Raw genomic sequence first — 20,300 nt, 5'->3', positions numbered from 1 at the left:
GTAGATTAATGGGACTGAAGGATGATCAATCCCCTGGGCCTGATGGTCTGCATCCCAGGGTCCTCAGGGAGGCGGCTCTAGAAAAAGTGGACGCATTGGTGATCATTTTCCAATTTTCAATAGATTCAGGATCAGTTCCTGTGGATTGGAGGATAGCTAATGTTATCCCACTTTTCAAGAAAGGAGCGAGAGAGAAAACGGGGAAGTACAGACCAGTTAGCCTGACTTCGCAGGTGGGAAAGATGCTGGAGTCAATAATTAAAGAGGTAATAACGGTGCATTTGGATAGCAGTAAAAGTATAAATCCAAGTCAGCATGGATTTATGAAAAGGAAATCATGCTTGACTAATCTTCTGGAATTTTTTGAGGACGTGACAAGTAAAATGGATGAAGGGGAGCCAGTGAATGTAGTGTATCTGGACTTTCAGAAAGCCTTTGATAAGGTCCCACACGGGAGATTGGTGACTAAAATTAGAGCACATGATATTGGGGGTAGGGTGTTGACATGCATAGAAAATTGGTTGGCAGACAGGAAGCAAAGAGTGCGAGTAAACGGGTCCTTTTTAGAATGGCAGGCAGTGGCGAGTGGAGTGCCGCAAGGCTCGGTGTTGGGCCGCAACTGTTTACCATATTGGAAGTAAGAATAGAAAGGCAGATTATTATCTGAATGATGTCAAGTTAGGAGGAGGGGGAGTTCAACGAGATCTGGGTGTCCTAGTGCATCAGTCAATGAAAGGAAGCATGCAGGTACAGCAGGCAGTGAAGAAAGTCAATGGAATGTTGGCCTTCGTAACAAGAGGAATTGAGTATAGGAGCAAAGAGGTCCTTCTACAGTTGTACCGGGCCCTGGTGAGACCGCACCTGGAGTACTGTGTGCAGTTTTGGTCTCCAAATTTGAGGAAGGATATTCTTGCTATGGAGGGCGTGCAGCGTAGGTTCACTAGGTTAATTCCCGGAATGGCGGGGCTGTCGTATGTTGAAAGGCTGGAGCGATTGGGCTTGTATACACTGGAATTTAGAAGGATGAGGGGGGATCTTATTGAAACATATAAGATAATTAGGGGATTGGACACATTAGAGGCAGATAACATGTTCCCAATGTTGGGGGAGTCCAGAACAAGGGGCCACAGTTTAAGAATAAGGGGTAGGCCATTTAGAACGGAGATGAGGAAGAACTTTTTCAGTCAGAGGGTGGTGAAGGTGTGGAATTCTCTGCCTCAGAAGGCAGTGGAGGCCAGTTCGTTGGATGCTTTCAAGAGAGAGCTGGATAGAGCTCTTAAGGATAGCGGAGTGAGGGGGTATGGGGAGAAGGCAGGAACGGGGTACTGATTGAGAGTGATCAGCCATGATCGCATTGAATGGCGGTGCTGGCTCGAAGGGCTGAATGGCCTACTCCTGCACCTATTGTCTATTGTCTATTGTCTATTGATTTGGAAGAGGGAATTAGAAGCAACACTAGTAAGTTTGCGGATGACACAAAGCTGGGTGGCAGTGTAAAGTGTGAAGAGGATGTTAGGAGGTTGCAGGGTGACCTGGACAGGTTGAGTGAGTGGGCAGATGCGTGGCAGATGCAGTATAATATAGATAAATGTGAGGTTATCCACTTTGGCGGCAGAAACAAGGAGGCAGATTATTATCTCAATGGAGTTAGGTTATGTAAGGGGGAGGTCCAGCGAGACCTGGGTGTCCTTGTACACCAGTCACTGAAAGTTGGCATGCAGGTACAGCAGGCAGTGAAGAAAGCTAATGGAATGTTGGCCTTCATAACAAGAGGATTTCAGTATAGGAGTAAAGAGGTTCTTCTGCAGTTGTATAGGGCCCTGGTAAGGCCACATCTGGAGTATTGTGTACAGTTTTGATCTCCTAATTTGAGGAAGGACGTAGGTTCACATTGATCCCTGGGATGGCGGGACTGACATATGAGGAAAGATCGAAAAGACTAGGCTTGTATTCACTGGGGTTTAGAAGGATGAGAGGGGATCTTATAGAAACATATAAAAAAATAAAAGGACTGGACAAGCTAGATGCAGGGAAAATGTTCCTAATGTTGGGTGAGTCCAGAACCAGGGGCCACAGTCTTAGAATAAAGGGGAGGCCATTTAAAACTGAGGTGAGAAAAACTTTTTCGGCCAGAGTTGTGAATTTGTGGAATTCTCTGCCACAGAGGGCAGTGGAAGCCAAATCACTGGATGGATTTAAGAGCGAGTTAGATAGAGCTCTAGGGCCTAGTGGAATCAAGGGATATGGGGAGAAGGCAGGAACGGGGTATTGATTGGGAACGATCAGCCATGATCACAATGAATGGCGGTGCTGGCCCGAAGGGCCGAATGGCCTCCTCCTGCACCTATTTTCTATGTTTCTATGTATTGACTATATGCGAGTTAATGAAATAAATGACCTCACGAACAAACTACTAACAAACCTTATATACATTTAAGATAGTCAACACTCAATTTACAGACAAACAGAAGATACAATGTGCAGGAAGGAGTGTGTTCTAATTTTTGTAAAACAACGTCTGCAGTGCCTTGTTTCTCAATTTACACCAGTGGCTGATTCACCGATGTGTCCAAAGTTATAGTACAATAGTTAAAGTGTACTTGCACCCATATACACAACAATACGGATTGAAGTTTACGGGTCCTTGTCACCAATAAGAACCATAGTAAAATAGGTGCAGGAGTAGGCCAATCGGCCCTTCGAGCCAGCACCGCCATTCAATATGATCATGGCTGATCATCTAAAATCAGTACCCCTTTCCTGCTTTTTCCCCAAATCCCTGGATTCCTTTAGCCCTAAGAGCTAAATCTAACTCTCTTGAAAACAAACAGTGAATTGGCCTCCACTGCCTTCTGTGGCAGAGAATTCCACAGATTCACAACTCTGCATGAAAAAGGTTTTCCTTATTTCAGTCCTAAATGGCCTACCCCTTATTCTTAAACTATGACCCCTGGTTCAGGACTCCCACAAAAATCGGGAACATTTTTCCTGCATCTAGCCTGTCCAATCCCTTAAGAATTTTACATGTTTCTATAAGATCCTCTCTCATCCTTCTACGTTCCAGTGAATACAAGCCCAGTCGACCCATTCTTTCATTATATGTCAGTCCCGCCATCCCGGGAATTAACCTGGCGAACCTACGCTGCACTCCCTCAATAGCAATAATGTCCTTCCTCAAATTAGGAAACCAAAATTGCACACAATACTTCAGGTGTGGTCTCACCAGGGCCCTGTACAACTGCAGTAGGACCTCCTTGCTTCTAAACGCAAATCCTCTTGCAATGATGGCCAACCTGCCATTAGCTTTCTTCACTGCCTACTGTGAAGCTTGCTTACTTTCAGTGATTGATGTACAAGCACACCCAGGTTTCGATGCACCCCCCCTTTTCCTAATCTGACACCATTCAGATAATAATCTGCCTTCCTGTTCTTGCGATCAAAGTGGATAACCTTACATTTATCCACATTATACTGCATCTGCCCACTCACCCAACCTATCCAAGTCACCCTGCAGCCTCATAGCATCCTCACCACAACACACATTGCCACTCAGCTTTGTGTCATCCACAAACCTGGAGATTTCACATTTAATTCCCTCGTCTAAATCGTTAATATATATTGTAAATAACGGGGGTCCCAGCACCGAGCCTTGCGGCACCCCGCTAGTCACTGTCTGCCATTCTGAAAAGGACCCGTTAATTCCTACTCTTTGCTTCCTGTCTGCCAACCAGTTCTTTATCTATGTCAATCCCCTGTCCCCAATACCATGTGTTCTAATTTTGCACACTAATCTCTTGTGTGGGACCTTGTCAAAGGCTATAATTCCCTGTTTACTCTCTCCCTCCTTTCTTAAAAAGTGGAGTTACATTGGCTATCCTCCAGTCCAAAGGAATTGATCCAGAGTCGAGAGAACATTGGAAAATGATCACCAATGCATCCACGATTTCTGGGGGCACCTCCTTGAGTACTCTGGGATGCAGACCATCAGGCCCTGGGGATTTATCTGCCTTCAGTCCCAACATTTTACCCAACACCATTTCTTGACTAATATGGATTCCCTTCAATTCCTCCCTCCCTCTCTCTAGATCCTCAGTCCCCTAGTATTTCTGGGAGAATGTTTGTGTCTTCCTTGGGACTCGTTTAACTGTTCTGCCATTTCCTTGCTTCCCCATTATAAATTCACCTGTCTCTTTGTTTGTAAGGGACCTACATTTGTCTACACCGCAGGCTTGCAGAGTAGAAACATGTGACAAAAATATATACAATGTGTGGTTTTATATTTTTCTTTGCTTAGTTGTGTCTTCCTCGCAGATTGGACACTTGGAGAACTACTTGTCTGACTGATGTTCTCTTTGGGCAATCAAATTGTGCGGAGGAAAGGTTTCAGAGGCAGATCTTGTAGGGTTTCCTCCAGTTGTTGCTGCCGCTGCTGTTTGGTTTAGTTTAGAGATACTGTGCAGCTCCGAAACAGGCCCTTCGGCCCACCGGGTCCGCACTATCTGACCAGCGATCACCCGTACATTAACACCACCATCCTATATACACACACCCACTGGGGAACAATTTACACTTGTACAAACCTGCACACGTCTTTTGGGGGGGGGGGGACACTTGGAAAACGTACAAATTCCGGTACAGTCAGAGACAAGCACCCGTGATGAGGATCGTACCCGGGGTCTCCGTGGCGCTGTGAGGCAGCAACTCTACCGCTGCTGTTGTTGTTGTTGTTGTTGTTGCTGCTGCTGCTGTTTGATGTTGGTTGGGTTGATGGAACCTTGGCCCAGATCTGGGGGGGGGGGGCACCCCACGTCACGGCAGCCAGCGCCCTGAGCGCTCGTTCGCGCCCGTCCCCGTGCGCGCGCGCTCTCCCCTCCCGCTGGGCCGCCCTGCGCGCGCTCGTGCCCGCGCCTCCCTCCCCCTGCGCGCGCTCGCGCTCTCCCCCCCCCCCCCTCCCTCCCGCCCGCCCGCCCTGCGCGCGCTCCTGCCCGCGCCTCCCTCGTGCCCGCGCCGTCTCGCGGCTGATGTCACAAACATGGTGGCGTCTTGAGCTCCGATGAGAGCAACGGCAACGGCAGCAGCAGCGACGGCAGCGCCGGTGACAACACGGCCGCCGCCTCCTCCTGGACCAAGGCAACAACAACAACAACAACAACCTCCTGCCCCCCTCCTCCTCCCTCCCTCACCGGGCCGCGGCCCACACCCTCACCCCCCTCTCTCAATGTCGGACAACCAGAGCTGGAATTCCTCCTCCTCCGAGGATCTGGACACCGAGTCGGGGCCGCCTGTTGAGCTGTGCGGGATACTGAGCAAGGTGAGCCCCCCTCCACCCCCCTGTCCCTGTCCCTCTCTCTGTGAGGGAATCTCCTCACCGCTACCCTCCCTCGTTCCCTTCCTCCTTCCCCTCTCCCTCCTTCCCCCTCTCCCTCCTTCCCCCCTTCCCTCCTTCCCCCCCTCTCCCTCCTTCCCCCCTCTCCCTCCTTCCCCCCCTCTCCCTCCTTCCCCCCCTCTCCCTCCTTCCCCCCCTCTCCCTCCTTCCCCCCCTCTCCCTCCTTCCCCCCTCTCCCTCCTTCCCCCCTCTCCCTCCTTCCCCCCTCTCCCTCCTTCCCCCCCCTCTCCCTCCTTCCCCCCTCTCCCTCCTTCCCCCCCCTCTCCCTCCTTCCCCCCCTCTCCCTCCTTCCCCCCCTCTCCCTCCTTCCCCCTCTTCCCCCCCTCTCCCTCCTTCCCCCCCCTCTCCCTCCTTCCCCCCCTCTCCCTCCTTCCCCCCCCCTCTCCCTCCTTCCCCCCCCTCTCCCTCCTTCCCCCCCTCTCCCTCCTTCCCCCCCCTCTCCCTCCTTCCCCCCCCTCTCCCTCCTTCCCCCCCCTCTCCCTCCTTCCCCCCCCTCTCCCTCCTTCCCCCCCCTCTCCCTCCTTCCCCCCCTCTCCCTCCTTCCCCCCTCCTTTCCCCCCCTCTCCCCTCCTTCCCCCCCTCTCCCCTCCTTCCCCCTCCTTCCCCCCCCTCTCCCCTCCTTCCCCCCCTCTCCCCTCCTTCCCCCCCCCTCTCCCCTCCTTCCCCCCCCTCTCCCCTCCTTCCCCCCCCTCTCCCCTCCTTTCCCCCCTCTCCCTCCCTTATTGCTTGCTTGTGTGTGTGTGTCGGCCACGGCCCATTAACGTCCACACACAGCCTCCTCCTGCTGCTGCTCTTCCCCGGCTCCGCCGAGCGGGAGCAGACAGTAAACCACCTCTATCTGTTTAACTAGTTTAGTTTCAATCGTTGCAGCAGCGCGGAAACAGGCCCTTGCTTCGGCCCACCGACCAGCGGCGATCCCCGCACACTAACACTATCCAATACGCACTGCACTGGGGACAATTTGCAATATTTATCGAAGCCAATTAACCAACTCGTCTTCGGAGTGTGAGAGGAGAAACCGGAGCGCCCCGGAGAAAACCCACGCGGTCACAGGGAGAACGTACAAACTCAATATAGACAGCACCCGAGGTCAGGATTGAACCCGGGTCTCAGGGAGGAAGCAACTCTACCGCTGCGCCACTTCAGGCTGTCTTGTCTCCCCGGTAACAGGGAGGTTTTGCCTTGCAGCTCCCAAGGCCTGTCAGCGACTCTCAGCACCGATGGGCGGTGTAATGAGACCTGCTAGTGTTTTCAAACGGTTTTGTAGTAAAGTAAAAGTCACTAATGGTGGACCGAGAGTTTCTCTCAGATTTTGTGGTGTTCTTTTTTTTTGTGTGTGTGTAAATAACTTGTTCAGTTTCTGCCAATCTTTCGCGTTGTTTATATCTCCTGAGTTACAATTTGACCCCGAGTCCGAAGTGTGTGTGTTGGCTGATGCACTCGATCGTTTTTAAACTTTCCTCTGAACTCGGGTGTGTTCGTGTTGACGCAACACTCGCTTAGAGTGAGTAATGTGCCCATCTCCCCTAATCATCTCGAAATTGGCTGAATCTGCTTGATTATTTCGCCATACGTTTTCTTGTGAGTTTACTGAATGATATATATATATATATATATATATATATATATATATATATATATATATATATATATATATATATCGACATTGTAGAATGAGAGAAAGTTTGACTTGTTTTTTTGTATGGTGAAAGTATCTTTCAATCTACTAATTTTATTACGTGTTATCTTTTCAGTGGACCAACTATATCCATGGCTGGCAGGACCGATGGGTGGTTTTAAAAACCAATACCCTAAGTTACTACAAATCTGAGGATGAAACAGAATACGGTTGTAGAGGTTCAATATGTCTGAGTAAGGCTGTAATTACTGTAAGTTTTCATTTTCATTGATTTTAATAATCCTATACATTGTACAATATTTAATACGTTTACCTGGTTAGTTGAGTGTTCAATGTTGTCAATACCCCTGCAAAATATGTATGGCTAATAAGGTTTTAATATATTTAAACACTGTTCCTTACTGACTTTATGAACTGATTGGATTGTTCTCCCCTCGCCTGTAATGAAATTTGGTAGATGCAATGTGGTCATCTTTGCCCAAATAGTCCATTGTTTAACATTGTCAAATAACTTTTGTTTAACTTTACTCAGTGCAAAAATGATATCACTGGTTTATCATATCATATATATACAGCCGGAAACAGGCCTTTTCGGCCCTCCAAGTCCGTGCCGCCCAGTGATCCCCGTACATTAACACTATCCTACACCCACTAGGGACATTTTTTTTTTTTTTTTACATTTACCCAGCCAATTAACCTACATACCTACATACCTGTACGTCTTTGGAACAGTTGTAACTCGCTAGTTTTGGGTCTGATTGTAAAAGTGCAATCTTATTGAGTTTTTTGACAAGGTGTCCAAGAGGATTGATGAGAGCAGAGGATGTTGTGTGCATGGACTGTAACAAGACTTTTATCAAATCCTGCATGGTAGACTGGTCTATAAAGTGAGGACACAAGGGATGTAGGATGGGCTAGTAAATTGGATGCAACAAAAGTGACTGTGTGCAAGGAGTTAGAGGATTGTAGTCGAGAGTTGTTTTTCACATTTGGAGATCTGTAACCAGTGGTACACCACTGGGATCTGTAGTGGGTCCCCTGTTATTGATCATATATTTTAGAACAATTTTAGAAACATAGAAAATAGGTGCAGGAGTAGGCTATTCGGCCCTTCGAGCCTGCACCGCCATTCAATATGGTCATGGCTGATCATCCAGCTCAGTAACCTGTACCTGCCTTCTCTCCATACCCCCTGATCCCTTTAGCCATAAGGGCCACATCTAACTCCCTCTTAAATATAGCCAATGAACTGGCCTCAACTACCTTCTGCGGCAGAGAATTCCACAGACTCACCACTCTCTGTGTGAAGAAATGTTTTCTCATCTCGGTCCTAAAAGACTTCCCCCTTATCCTTAAGCTGTGACCCCTGGTTCTGGACTTCCCCAACATCGGGAACAATCTTCCCGCATCTAGCCTCTCCAACCCCTTAAGAATTTAATATGTTTCAATAAGATGAGAATGTAGATGACATGATTAGTGAGTGTGCTGATTAACACCAAAATGTAGTAGACAGTGAAGAAGGTTGTCTAGGCTTACAACAGGATGTAGAGCAATTGGGAACGTGAGCAAATCGGACAAGTGTGAGTGTGTTTTAAATACACACTGGAAGTTAAACCAGAGCAAGAGGTATAGTGTAAATGTCAGGGCTCTGAAGGTGTTGTAGAACTGAGAAACGTATGGGGCACAAGTACATAGTTCCCTGAATGTGGTAACACATGTAGACAGATTGGTGAGGAAAGCATACGGCACACTTACTTTCATCAGACGGGAAATTGAATACAAAAGTTGAGATGTAATGTTACAGTTGTGATACAGCACTGGAATATGTGCAGTTCTGGTTGATGTACTATAAGAAGAGAAAATTGCGGGAGCCCTGGTTGAAATTTACGAGTCGTCCTTAAATACAGGAGAGGTGCCGGAAGACTGGACAGTGGTAAATGTTGTGCCTCTTTTCGGGAAGGGCTGCAGGGAAAATGCTGGGAACTATGGGTCGGTAACCTTAACATCTGTAGTTGGAAAGTTACTGTAGAGTATTCTGAGGAATAGGTTATACAGTCATTTGGATGGGCAAGGGCTCATTAGGGATAGTCAGCATGATTTTATACGTGGGAGGACTGGTCTCACTAATCTGATCGACTTTTTTGTTCACGTCTTCAAAGAAATCAATGAGGGCAGAGCTGTAGATGTTGCATACATGGATTTCAGTAAGGTATTTGACAAGGTTCTGCATGGTAGGCTGCTCTGGAAGGTTAGATCACATGACATCTGAGGAGAGATAGCTGACTGGATAGCAAATTGGCTCCTTGGAAGGAAGCAGATGGTGATGGTGGAAGGTTGCTTCTTGGTCTGTGACTAGTTGGGCCTGTTACTGTTTGTTATCCACACCGATGATTTGGATGAGAACATACAGGGTAAGGTTAGCAAATTTGCTGATGATACATAAGAGGGTGGTTTTGCAGATAGTGAAGATGGTTGTGAAAGATTGCAGCAGGATCTGGATCGTTTGGCCAGATGGGCTGAGGAATGGTTGATGGAATTTAATACAGTGAAGTATGAGGTGTTGCATTTTGGGATGTCCACCAAGGACAGGACCTACACAGTGAATGGTAGGCCTCTGTGGAGTGTTCTAGAGCTGAGGGATCTGGGAGTGCAGGTGCATGGTCCCCTTAAAGTCGAGTCGCAGATAGATAAGGTGGTCAAAAAGGCTTTTGGCACTTTGGCCTTCATCAGTCAGTGTATAGAGTTGGGACGTCGTGTTGCAGTTGTATATGATGTTGGTGAGACCGCATTTAGAATATTGTATTCAGATCTGGGCACCATGTAATAGGAAAGATATTATCAAGCTTGAAAGGGTTCAGAGGATGTTGCCATGACTAGAGGGTGTGAGCTATAGGAAGAGGTTGAGTAAGCTGGGTGTCTATTTCTTGAGGTGCAGGAGGATGAGGGGTGATCTTATAGAGATACAAAATCATGAGAGGATTTACCCGATCTAGTCCTCTCATGATTTTGTACCTTATTTAAGAAGAAGAAGGTACAAAATCATGAGAGGAATAAATCAGATAAATGCACAGAGTCTCTTGTCCAGAGTGGAGGACTTGGGTTCAAAGTGAAGGGGAAATTTTTTTAATAGGAATCTGAGGGATAACTTTTCACATATTGAGTGGTGAGTGTCCGGTACAAGCTGCCAGAGGAGGTAGATGAGGCTGGGACTATCCCCACATTTAAGAAACAGTTAGACAGGTACATGGATAGGACAGGGTTGGAGGGATATGGACCCTGTGCAGGCAGATGGGACTAGTGTAGCTGGGACATGTTGGCCTGTGTGGGCAAGCTGGGCCGAAGGGTCTGTTTCCACACTGTATCACTCTAAGACTCTAAGAATGTGACTAAGCTAGAGAGACTGCAAAAAAAAAGATTCACAAAGATGTTGCTGGGACTGGAGTGTAGAAAAGACAGACAGGTGGGCAGAGGGGGTGGGGTTGCTCTGATGGTAAGGAATGATATTCATTCCCTTGCAAGGGGTGACATAGAATCAGGAGATGTTGAATCAGTATGGATAGAAATGAGAAATTGTAAGGGTAAAAAGACCCTAATGGGAGTTATCTATAGGCCCCCAGACAGTAGCCTCGACTTAGGGTGCAAGTTAAATCAGGAGATAAAATTGGCGTGTCAAAAATGTAATGCTACGGTGGTTATGGGAGATTTCAACATGCAGGTAGACTGGGAAAATCAGGTTGGAAATGGACCCCAGGAAAGAGAGTTTGTAGAGTGCCTTCGAGATGGATTCTTAGAACAGCTTGTACTGGAGCCTACCAGGGAGAAGGCAATTCTGGATTTAGTGTTGTGTAATGATCCTGATCTGATAAGGGGACTAGAGGTAAAAGAGCCATTAGGAGGCAGTGATCACAACATGATAAGTTTTACTCTGCAAATGGAAAGGCAGAAGGGAAAATCGGAAGTGTCGGTATTACAGTATAGCAAAGGGGATTACAGAGGCATGAGGCGGGAGCTGGCCAAAATTGATTGGAAGGAGGCCCTAGCAGGGAAGACGGTAGAACAGCAATGGCAGGTATTCCTGGGAATAATGCAGAGGTTGCAGGATCAATTTATTCCAAAGAGGTGGAAAGACTCTAAGGGGAGTAAGAGACACCTGTGGCTGACAAGGGAAGTCAGGGACAGCATAAAAATTAAGGAGAGGAAGTATAACATAGCAAAGAAGAGTGGGAAGACAGAGGATTGGGACTCTTTTAAAGAGCAACAAAAGTTAACTAAAAAGGCAATACGAGGAGAAAAGATGAGGTACGAGGGTAAACTAGCCAATAATATAAAGGAGGATAGCAAAAGTTTTTTTAGGTACGTGAAGAGGAAAAAAATAGTCAAGGCAAATGTGGGTCCCTTGAAGACAGAAGCAGGGGAATTTATTATGGGGAACAAAGAAATGGCAGACGAGTTAAACCGTTACTTTGGATCTGTCTTCACTGAGGAAGATACACACAATCTCCCAAATGTTCTAGGGGCTGGAGAACCTAGGGTGATGGAGGAACTGAAGGAAATCCACATTAGGCAGGAAATGGTTTTGGGTAGACTGATGGGACTGAAGGCTGATAAATCCCCAGGGCCTGATGGTCTGCATCCCAGAGTACTTAAGGAGGTGGCTCTAGAAATAGTGGAAGCATTGGAGATCATTTTTCAATGTTCTATAGATTCAGGATCAGTTCCTGTGGATTGGAGAATAGCAAATGTTATCCCACTTTTTAAGAAAGGAGGGAGAGAGAAAACGGGTAATTATAGACCAGTTAGTCTGACATCAGTGGTGGGGAAAATGCTGGAGTCAATTATAAAAGACGAAATTGCTGAGCATTTGGATAGCAGTAACGGGATCGTTCCGAGTCAGCATGGATTTACGAAGGGGAAATCATGCTTGACAAATCTACTGGAATTTTTTGAGGATGTAACTAGGAAAATTGACAAGGGAGAGTCAGTGGATGTGGTGTACCTCGACTTTCAGAAAGCCTTCGACAAGGTCCCACATAGGAGATTAGTGGGCAAAATTAGGGCACATGGTATTGGGGGTAGGGTACTGACATGGATAGAAAATTGGTTAACAGACAGAAAGCAAAGAGTGGGGATAAATGGGTCCCTTTCGGAATGGCAGGCAGTGACCAGTGGGGTACCGCAAGGTTCGGTGCTGGGACCCCAGCTATTTACGATATACATTAATGACTTAGACGAAGGGATTAAAAGTACCATTAGCAAATTTGCAGATGATACTAAGTTGGGGGGTAGTGTGAATTGTGAGGAAGATGCAATAAGGCTGCAGGGTGACCTGGACAGGTTGTGTGAGTGGGCGGATACATGGCAGATGCAGTTTAATGTAGATAAGTGTGAGGTTATTCACTTTGGAAGTAAGAATAGAAAGGCAGATTATTATCTGAATGGTGTCAAGTTAGGAGGAGGGGGAGTTCAACGAGATCTGGGTGTCCTAGTGCATCAGTCAATGAAAGGAAGCATGCAGGTTCAGCAGGCAGTGAAGAAAGCCAATGGAATGTTGGCCTTCGTAACAAGAGGAGTTGAGTATAGGAGCAAAGAGGTCCTTCTACAGTTGTACCGGGCCCTGGTGAGACCGCACCTGGAGTACTGTGTGCAGTTTTGGTCTCCAAATTTGAGGAAGGATATTCTTGCTATGGAGGGCGTGCAGCGTAGGTTCACTAGATTAATTCCCGGAATGGCGGGACTGTCGTATGTTGAAAGGCTGGAGCGATTGGGCTTGTATACACTGGAATTTAGAAGGATGAGGGGGGATCTTATTGAAACATATAAGATAATTAGGGGATTGGACACATTAGAGGCAGATAACATGTTCCCAATGTTGGGGGAGTCCAGAACAAGGGGCCACAGTTTGAGAATAAGGGGTAGGCCATTTAGAACGGAGATGAGGAAGAACTTTTTCAGTCAGAGGGTGGTGAAGGTGTGGAATTCTCTGCCTCAGAAGGCAGTGGAGACCAGTTCGTTGGATGCTTTCAAGAGAGAGCTGGATAGAGCTCTTAAGGATAGCGGAGTGAGGGGGTATGGGGAGAAGGCAGGAACGGGGTACTGATTGATAGTGATCAGCCATGATCGCATTGAATGGCGGTGCTGGCTCGAAGGGCTGAATGGCCTACTCCTGCACCTATTGTCTATTGTCTATTGTCTATTGAATCTTTTTTAACTGGACAGCCTGTGACAGTTTTCTCTAGAGTGAAGGAGGCTTAGGGAGTGACCTTGTAGAGGTTTATAAAAATTAAGGGATACAGATAAGGATGGACACTGTCTTTTCTTTTTCTTTTTTTTTTTGTGTGTTGGTTGGGGTTGTGTAATTTGCTTGTTTTATTGCTTTTATTATTGGACTGTGGGTGACTAAATTTCGTCCAAAAAACTTGTTTTTTGGATGACAAATAAAGATATCTTGAATCTTGAGGGAAGTCAACAACTAGGAAGACATTATTAGTCATGTTTAGTATTTTGTTACATATCCTTTGCATGCAATGACTGCTTGAAGTCTGTGATTCATGGACATCACCATGATGCTGGGTGTCTTCTATGGTGATGCTCTGTATTGCAGCCATCTTTAGCTTATGCTTGTTTTGGGGCCTAGTCCCCTTCAGATTTCTCTTCAGCATATAAAAGGCATGCTCAATTGGGTTCAGATCAGGTGATTGACTTGGCTACTCAAGAATTGATCATTTTTTAGCTTTGAAAACTCCTTTGTTGCTTTAGCAGTCTGTTTGGGATCATTGTCTTGCTGTAGAATGAACCGTTGGGGCATTTGTTTGAACTTGGGCAGATAGGATGTGTCTATACACTTCAGAATTCATTATGCTACCACCAACCATCAGTATGTTGCATCATCAATGAAGATAAGCGAGCCAGTACCTTCAGCAGCCATACATGCCCAGGCCATAACACCCCTCAACACTGTTTCACAGATGAGATGGTATGCTTTGGATCTTGGGCAGTTCCTTCTCTCCTCCATATCTTGCTCTTGCCATCACTCTGATCTAAGTTCATCTTTGTCTCATCTCTCCACAAGACCTTTTTTCCAGAATTGTGGTTGCTCTTTTAAGTACTTTGTGGCAAACTGTAACCTGGCCACCCTATTTTTGCAGCTAACCAGTGGTTTGCATCTTGCAGTGTAGCTGTATTTCTGTTCATGAAGTCTTCAGCCGTCCGTGGTCATTGACAAATCCACACCTGACTCCTGAAGAGTGTTTCTGGTCTGTCGGACGGGTGTTTGGGGATTTTTCTTTATTATTGAGAGAATTCTTCTGTCATCAGCTGTGGAGGTCTTCCTTGGCCTGCCAGTCTATTTGCGATTAGTAAGTTCACCGGTGTTCTCTTCTTAATGATGTTCCAAACAGTTGATTTTGGTAAGCCTAAGGTTTGGCTGATGTCTATAACAGTTTTATTCATGTTTCTCAGTCTCATAATAGCTTCTTTGACTTTCGTTGGCGCAACTTTGGTCCTCATGTTGATAAACAGCAATAAAAGTTTCCAAAGGTGATGGAAAGACTGGAGGAAAGACGAGGTGCTGAGAGCTCTCTTATACCTGCATTAAGGAGGCAATTAGACACCTGAGCAATTACAAACGCCTGTAAAGTCATGTGTCCGAAACATTATGCTGCCCTGAAGTGGAGGGACTATGTATGAACACTGCTGCAATTTCTACATGGTGAAACCAAAATGTATAAAACTGGCCTTTCATAAAATCTGACAATGTGCACTTTAACCACATGTGATTTTTTTCCTATTACATATCTCAATTTGTAATAGAATTTAATTGTGTTGGAACATAAAAATCTGGGGTGCCTGGAACAGAATTTGAAAATGAACTTGTTCTACTTGGGAACCTTTAATACTAATGTGTTTAGTCATGATATCATATGACAGAGATATTTGTGGTCTTTTACAAGTTGCTACGATAAATGAGGACATCGTAGATCAATTTCTCTCCCTCCTTGTGGGGAATTTTGTGCCATTCACATGAAAGGCCTTAAGTGTAAAGATGATAGGAATTGCATTCTATCGGAGCCATGTTGCTATCTTTCATTTTAATATTGCATATGATTCAATGGTTCTGTATTATCACATACTGAGGTACAGTGAAGTTCGTTTGGCATACAGTTCTGTAAATTATCACTCTACATAAATGCAATCCCAGATTAAGTACAAAGTACATAGAAATGGTCCACTGAGACCAAATACAAGGGTTACCAGGTTTTGGCGCCATTTTCAAAGTCGAAGTTGCTGTAAGTCATTGGCCATAAAGGCCCATAGTCCTGGTGGCGTTGCAAGATTGGCCTGGCCAAGCGAAGCTGTAGGCATCCTCCACCACTCCATGCTGCTGCAGGCTGCGTTTGGTCTGCACCCTCAGCCTCCTGAAGCAGCTCCAGTTGAGCCCCAGACAACTGCAGGGCCTCAAGCTGTCACCTTGATCCAGATTGGCCAGCAGACCGTCATCCCTCTCCTCGCCCGGCCACCATTCAGCCTTTATGCTCGAGAGGCACCTTCTGCAGCTGACCTTGAGGGTGCGGGAGGTAAGATCTTACCGGCCCTTTGTTTTTGTGTCCGCTGACTCCTCCCTCTTCAGTTCTACGGTCATCAGGGAGCAGCAGGGCTTCTCGGTGGCCTCCCTCTTCAGGGTGGGTTTGCTGGTTCTGCGGTGGGCGAGCCAGGTCTGCTGCCGGGGGATAGCTGAAATACTTTAACATTTTATAATGGTTCTTGTACAATTCAGAGCATTAATGATTTAATGTGAAATATTTGCAAATATTTATTAGTCTATTCAACTGTGAGGTATATAGCATATATTTAAACCGGCTTTTAAAATTTAGTCTAGAGATGCAGCATGGAGAAGCCCTTCAGCCCATTGAGTCCACACTGACCAGCAATTACATGCAGACTAGTTCTATCTTACACACATTGGGACAATTTACAGAAGCTAATTAACCTACAAACCTGCATGTCTGGAATGTGAGGGGAGACTGGAGCACCCAGAAAAATCCCGTGCGATCACAAGGAGAACGTGCAAACTCCGTATAGACGGCACCTGTAGTCAGGATCAAACCCAGGTCTCCAGTACTGTGAGGCAGCAACTCTACCACTGGGCCACCATGCTGCCCAATAGTAATGAACGTTTTTCATTTTGAATGAACACTCTTCTTGAGATATGAAGTAGTGGCAAAGGATCTTTCCTGAAAAGGGTGGCACAGCTGGAAAGGCTGCTGCTTCACAGCACCAGAGACTTGGGTTCAATCAGTTGTACAGGGCCCTGGTGAGACCACACCTGGAATATTGTGGGCCGTTTTGATCTCCTAATTTGAGGAAGGACATTCTTGCTATTGAGGGAGTGCAGCGTAGGTTCACCAGGTTAATTCCTGGAATGGCGGGACTGTCGTATGATGAAAGAATGGATCGACTGGGCTTGTAGTCACTTAGGACTAGGCCATTTAGGAATGAGATGAGGAAAAACTTTTTCACACAGTTGTAAATCTGTGGAATTCTCTGCCACAGAAGGCAGTGGAGGCCAATTCACTGGATGTATTCAAGAGGGAGTTAGTTATAGCTCTTGGGGCTAATGGAAACGAGGGATATGGGGAGAAAGCAGGAACGGGGTTCTGATTTTGGATGATCAGCCATGATCAGATTGAATGGCGGTGCTGGGTCGAAGGGCTGAATGGCCTATTCCTGCAACTTTTTTCTATCTTAATCCTGACATTGGGTGCAATCTATATAGAGTTTGTACGTTCTCCCTGTAACCACGTGTGTTTCCTCCTTGTGCTCTGGTTTCCTCCTGCATTCCAAAGATATACAGTTTGTAGGTTCATTTGACCTCTGTAAATTCCCCCTAGTGGGTGAGAAAGTGGGATAATGTGGAACTTGTATGAACAGATGGTTGATATGGAGTTTGGGCCAAAGGGCCTCTTTCTGTAACTTCTGGCCTCTTGCTGTATCACTAAACTAAACAAAAGTGTCTTGGCACATTGTTCATTTACTAGCAGTCTTGACAAGTGTTGAACAAAGTAGTTAAAAACAGTATGTAATAAAAATGAACTGCAGATGCTGGCTTATACTAAAGATAGGCACAAAGTGCTGGAGTACCTCAGCAGGTCAGGCAGCATCTTTGGAGAAAATGGATAAATGATGTTTCAGGTCAGAGCCCTTCTTCAGACTTATTGTAGGGGGGAATGGGAATCAAGTTACTCCAACATTTTGTGTCCTTGCTTCCAGCTCCTCTCCCTACAATCAGACTGAAGAAAGGTCCTGAACCAAAACGTCACCGATCCATTTTTTCAGAGATGATGCCTGACTTGCTGAGTTACTCTAGCACTTTGTGTCTATCTTTAATTAAAACAATACCTTTTATAAGCATTGGGATTTATATTTGCATCTTTGTTAAAATTGGACTTTTTCCAGAGCAGACTCGTGTTATGACACAAAAGCAACAAGCTTTACAAATAGTCACGTGAGAATGACTAATTGACTATTTTTAGTTAAGTTAATGGTAGTTAAGATGGTGGTTAAAATTCAGCAAAAACTCAACTGCTATTAATGGGGTAACTTGTGTACCTCATTTTTCTGGAAGGCATCCACCTGCGATGGTACTGAGGAAATCTTGCACAGAAGTATGAACTATGAAGTATGAACCTAGATTTTGTTCATTCTGAAAGGGGTTACAACCAACATCCTTCTCACATGACTTCATGAGTTACGGCTAATGCAGTCCTAGGAGTGCCTGCAATGTCAGTCTCTTAAACTGTTTGTAGTATTGCCTATTCTTGTGATTGCCTACTCTTGTGAGTGCAGGCAAAATGCTGAAGTTTATGGAAATAATTTATTGTTACCATAGTTAAATGTTATTTTACAGGTATACCGTATTACACAATTACTTCCATAAAACTTCAGCATTTTGCCTGCACTCGCAGTAGGCAACCACAAGAATTACAGAATTAGTCTTTTCAATTTGACTATTTATATTTAATTTAATACAGTATAAACATTGCAGAGGAATCAAGTCTAATAAAGTTGCACACTTTTAAAATGTTACAGCGTTGTTCATTTAATGTTTTTCCTAATTCTTTTCTCCTTCAGTGGGTAACTTGCCAGCATTAGATAGCCCTCAAGTGATTTGTAGAATGGCCATTTTGCACAAAAACTGAAGTGGTGAGGACTCAGTCACGAGGAGAGCATTGACGTGATTATAGTTGTATCCTAAATGATTATTAAACAAGGATCTCTTCTTCCCACCCTATCCTGATTGTGCTCATTTGTTTATAATTCCTCTACAAGAAGACCTGGGACATTATTAAATCATGGGGTGGGATGTAATAGATCCACCTCGTACTTAGTTCCCATGGGTTGATCAAGTCAGACAATGTAAAAATATGTAAATGGTGCATGATACTGCACTGATGGTTAAATATCGGTGCTGATGTGGCAAGGTCTTTTCCATATTTGTTTTAAAAGGTGGATATGTTTGTTAAAAAATATATTTAAATATGAATAAAGCTTTTCGTTGTGGTATCGCTAATTACACAAATAAAATTATAGTTAATGCAGTAGAATACTTGGCTGGGTAAATGTAAAAATTGTCCCTAGTGGGTGTAGGATAGTGTTAATGTACGGGGATCACTGGGCGGCACGGACTTGGAGGGCCGAAAAGGCCTGTTTCCGGCTGTATATATATGATGATATGATATGAATACATTCCTGTAGCTGCGGGAGCCCTTTTAATCCTTTCCTATATTAAGTTGCCAACATTGAGTTTGGTTAGAGTTCTAATGAAATGATTGATTGTATCCATGGAATGTGATCTCTTATTAATAGATGTTTGGGGCTGATCTGTCACTTGGAGTAATTTCTATAGTCCCTGGTAACTTGGTTACCAGATGTGCAGGGATATTACGAGTCATATAACACGGAAACAGGCCCTTCGGCGCAACTCATCTGTGCCGACTCAAATGCCCCATCCATGCTATTTCCATTTATCTGTGTTTGACCGACATCCCTCTAAACCTTTCCTATCCATGTAGCTGTCCAAAACACGTTTAAAAGTTGTAATTGTACCTGTCATAATGACCTCTTCTGGCAGCACGTTCCATATACCTATGTGAAAATTCCAAATGCAGACTAGGCGACCAATTTAACTAGTTCCTCTGCTCTGTCTCCTGTGGCCGCTGCATTTCCCTGTTGCTAGTCATTTTAATTCCCCTTCCTGTTCCCACACTGCCTTTGTCCTTTTTCACTCTCCTCCTAGTCTTCTCACACATGCCCATCTTAGTCCCCAGCCCCTTATCACTGTTGCGTTTCCCACCCCACCAATCACATCTCAATGGACCTCCTTTCCACCCTCTACTGCTCCCCTCCCACTGTTCCTATTTGTCACCAACCGTCCACATTTGATTCCATTCTTCACTTTCTATTGTTATCAGATTACAAAATCAGCGACCTTGTGTACTCCACTTGCGTTTAGCTTAGTACTAAACTATCACCTCCCACTTATTACCACTCATCTCCTCCCAACCTCTGTCACTGTCCCCACCCACCCCCACCTGACGCCTACCAATCAATTACCCCCGACTGTCCAGTTAGCCCTTGTGAGCACTTGTTCCACCTCTTTATACTGGCTACTTCCCCTTGCTCTCAACCTGAAACATCGACTATTCATTTCCTTCCACAGATGCTGCCTGACCCGCCAACATCCTCCAGCTGCTCTTTTTTTTTGCTACAGTTATCAGCAGCTACAGTCAATTGTACGTCCATTTTGTTTTTCCATTGTTGAGTTTTCCATTTGAAGCAGGGGGCCTTCTGAATAAGACTGGTACTTTTAGTACATTATTTTGATGAATCATTTAACTCATGTGCTTTTATTGTAGCCACATGAACATTAGTGGAGGCAAGAGTAGGTCATTAGCTCCGGGGGGCCTTCAACACCATTAAATAAGATCATGGCTGATATTTTAATTTGCACCACATTTTAGCACTTACCCATATCCTGTAATAGCTAACGTCCATCAATCTCTTCTGAACGCATTTAATGACTGAGCCCTGACAGTCCTGTTAGCAGAGAATTCCAAATAAATGTCACCATCTGAGTGAAGACCTATCTTCTCTCCTGTGGCAGATAACTAAGCGCTTATTCTGAGATTATGACCCCTGGTTCTTGACATCTGCTAGGAGAAACCTTCCTCATGTATTTACCCTGTCAAACCCTTGCAGAATCTCATGCATTTTAATGTA

The 20,300-nt window shown here is 45.4% G+C and overlaps 2 protein-coding genes across 11 annotated transcripts in view; one reads left to right on the top strand and one right to left on the bottom strand.

Annotated features, from left to right (window-relative positions):
• The window catches only part of polk (polymerase (DNA directed) kappa), a 70,376-nt gene extending 65,501 nt beyond the window's left edge, over positions 1-4,875 (bottom strand). For 2 of the 3 annotated variants that reach the window (XM_078396638.1, XM_078396640.1), the window contains exon 1: positions 4,671-4,875. The gene's annotated coding sequence lies outside the window, so the exon portion shown is untranslated. Of the gene's footprint in view, positions 1-4,624 lie in introns of all 3 variants that reach the window. The other variant, XM_078396639.1, reaches the window with a different exon arrangement.
• Positions 4,876-4,991: 116 nt separating this feature from the next.
• The window catches only part of LOC144592173 (ceramide transfer protein), an 89,685-nt gene continuing 74,376 nt past the window's right edge, over positions 4,992-20,300 (top strand). For all 8 annotated transcript variants that reach the window (XM_078396635.1, XM_078396633.1, XM_078396637.1 and 5 more), the window contains exons 1-2: positions 4,992-5,311; positions 7,141-7,275. In XM_078396635.1, coding sequence (XP_078252761.1) covers positions 5,054-5,311; positions 7,141-7,275 — 393 coding nt within the window. In that variant the 5' untranslated portion in view covers positions 4,992-5,053. The remainder of the gene's footprint in view (positions 5,312-7,140; positions 7,276-20,300) is intronic.

The sequence above is a fragment of the Rhinoraja longicauda genome, chromosome 3, assembly GCF_053455715.1.
Source record: "Rhinoraja longicauda isolate Sanriku21f chromosome 3, sRhiLon1.1, whole genome shotgun sequence".
NCBI lineage: Eukaryota > Metazoa > Chordata > Chondrichthyes > Rajiformes > Arhynchobatidae > Rhinoraja > Rhinoraja longicauda.
The sequence above is the reverse complement of the archived record's forward strand: the minus strand, read 5'-3'. Positions and strand labels throughout refer to the sequence as shown.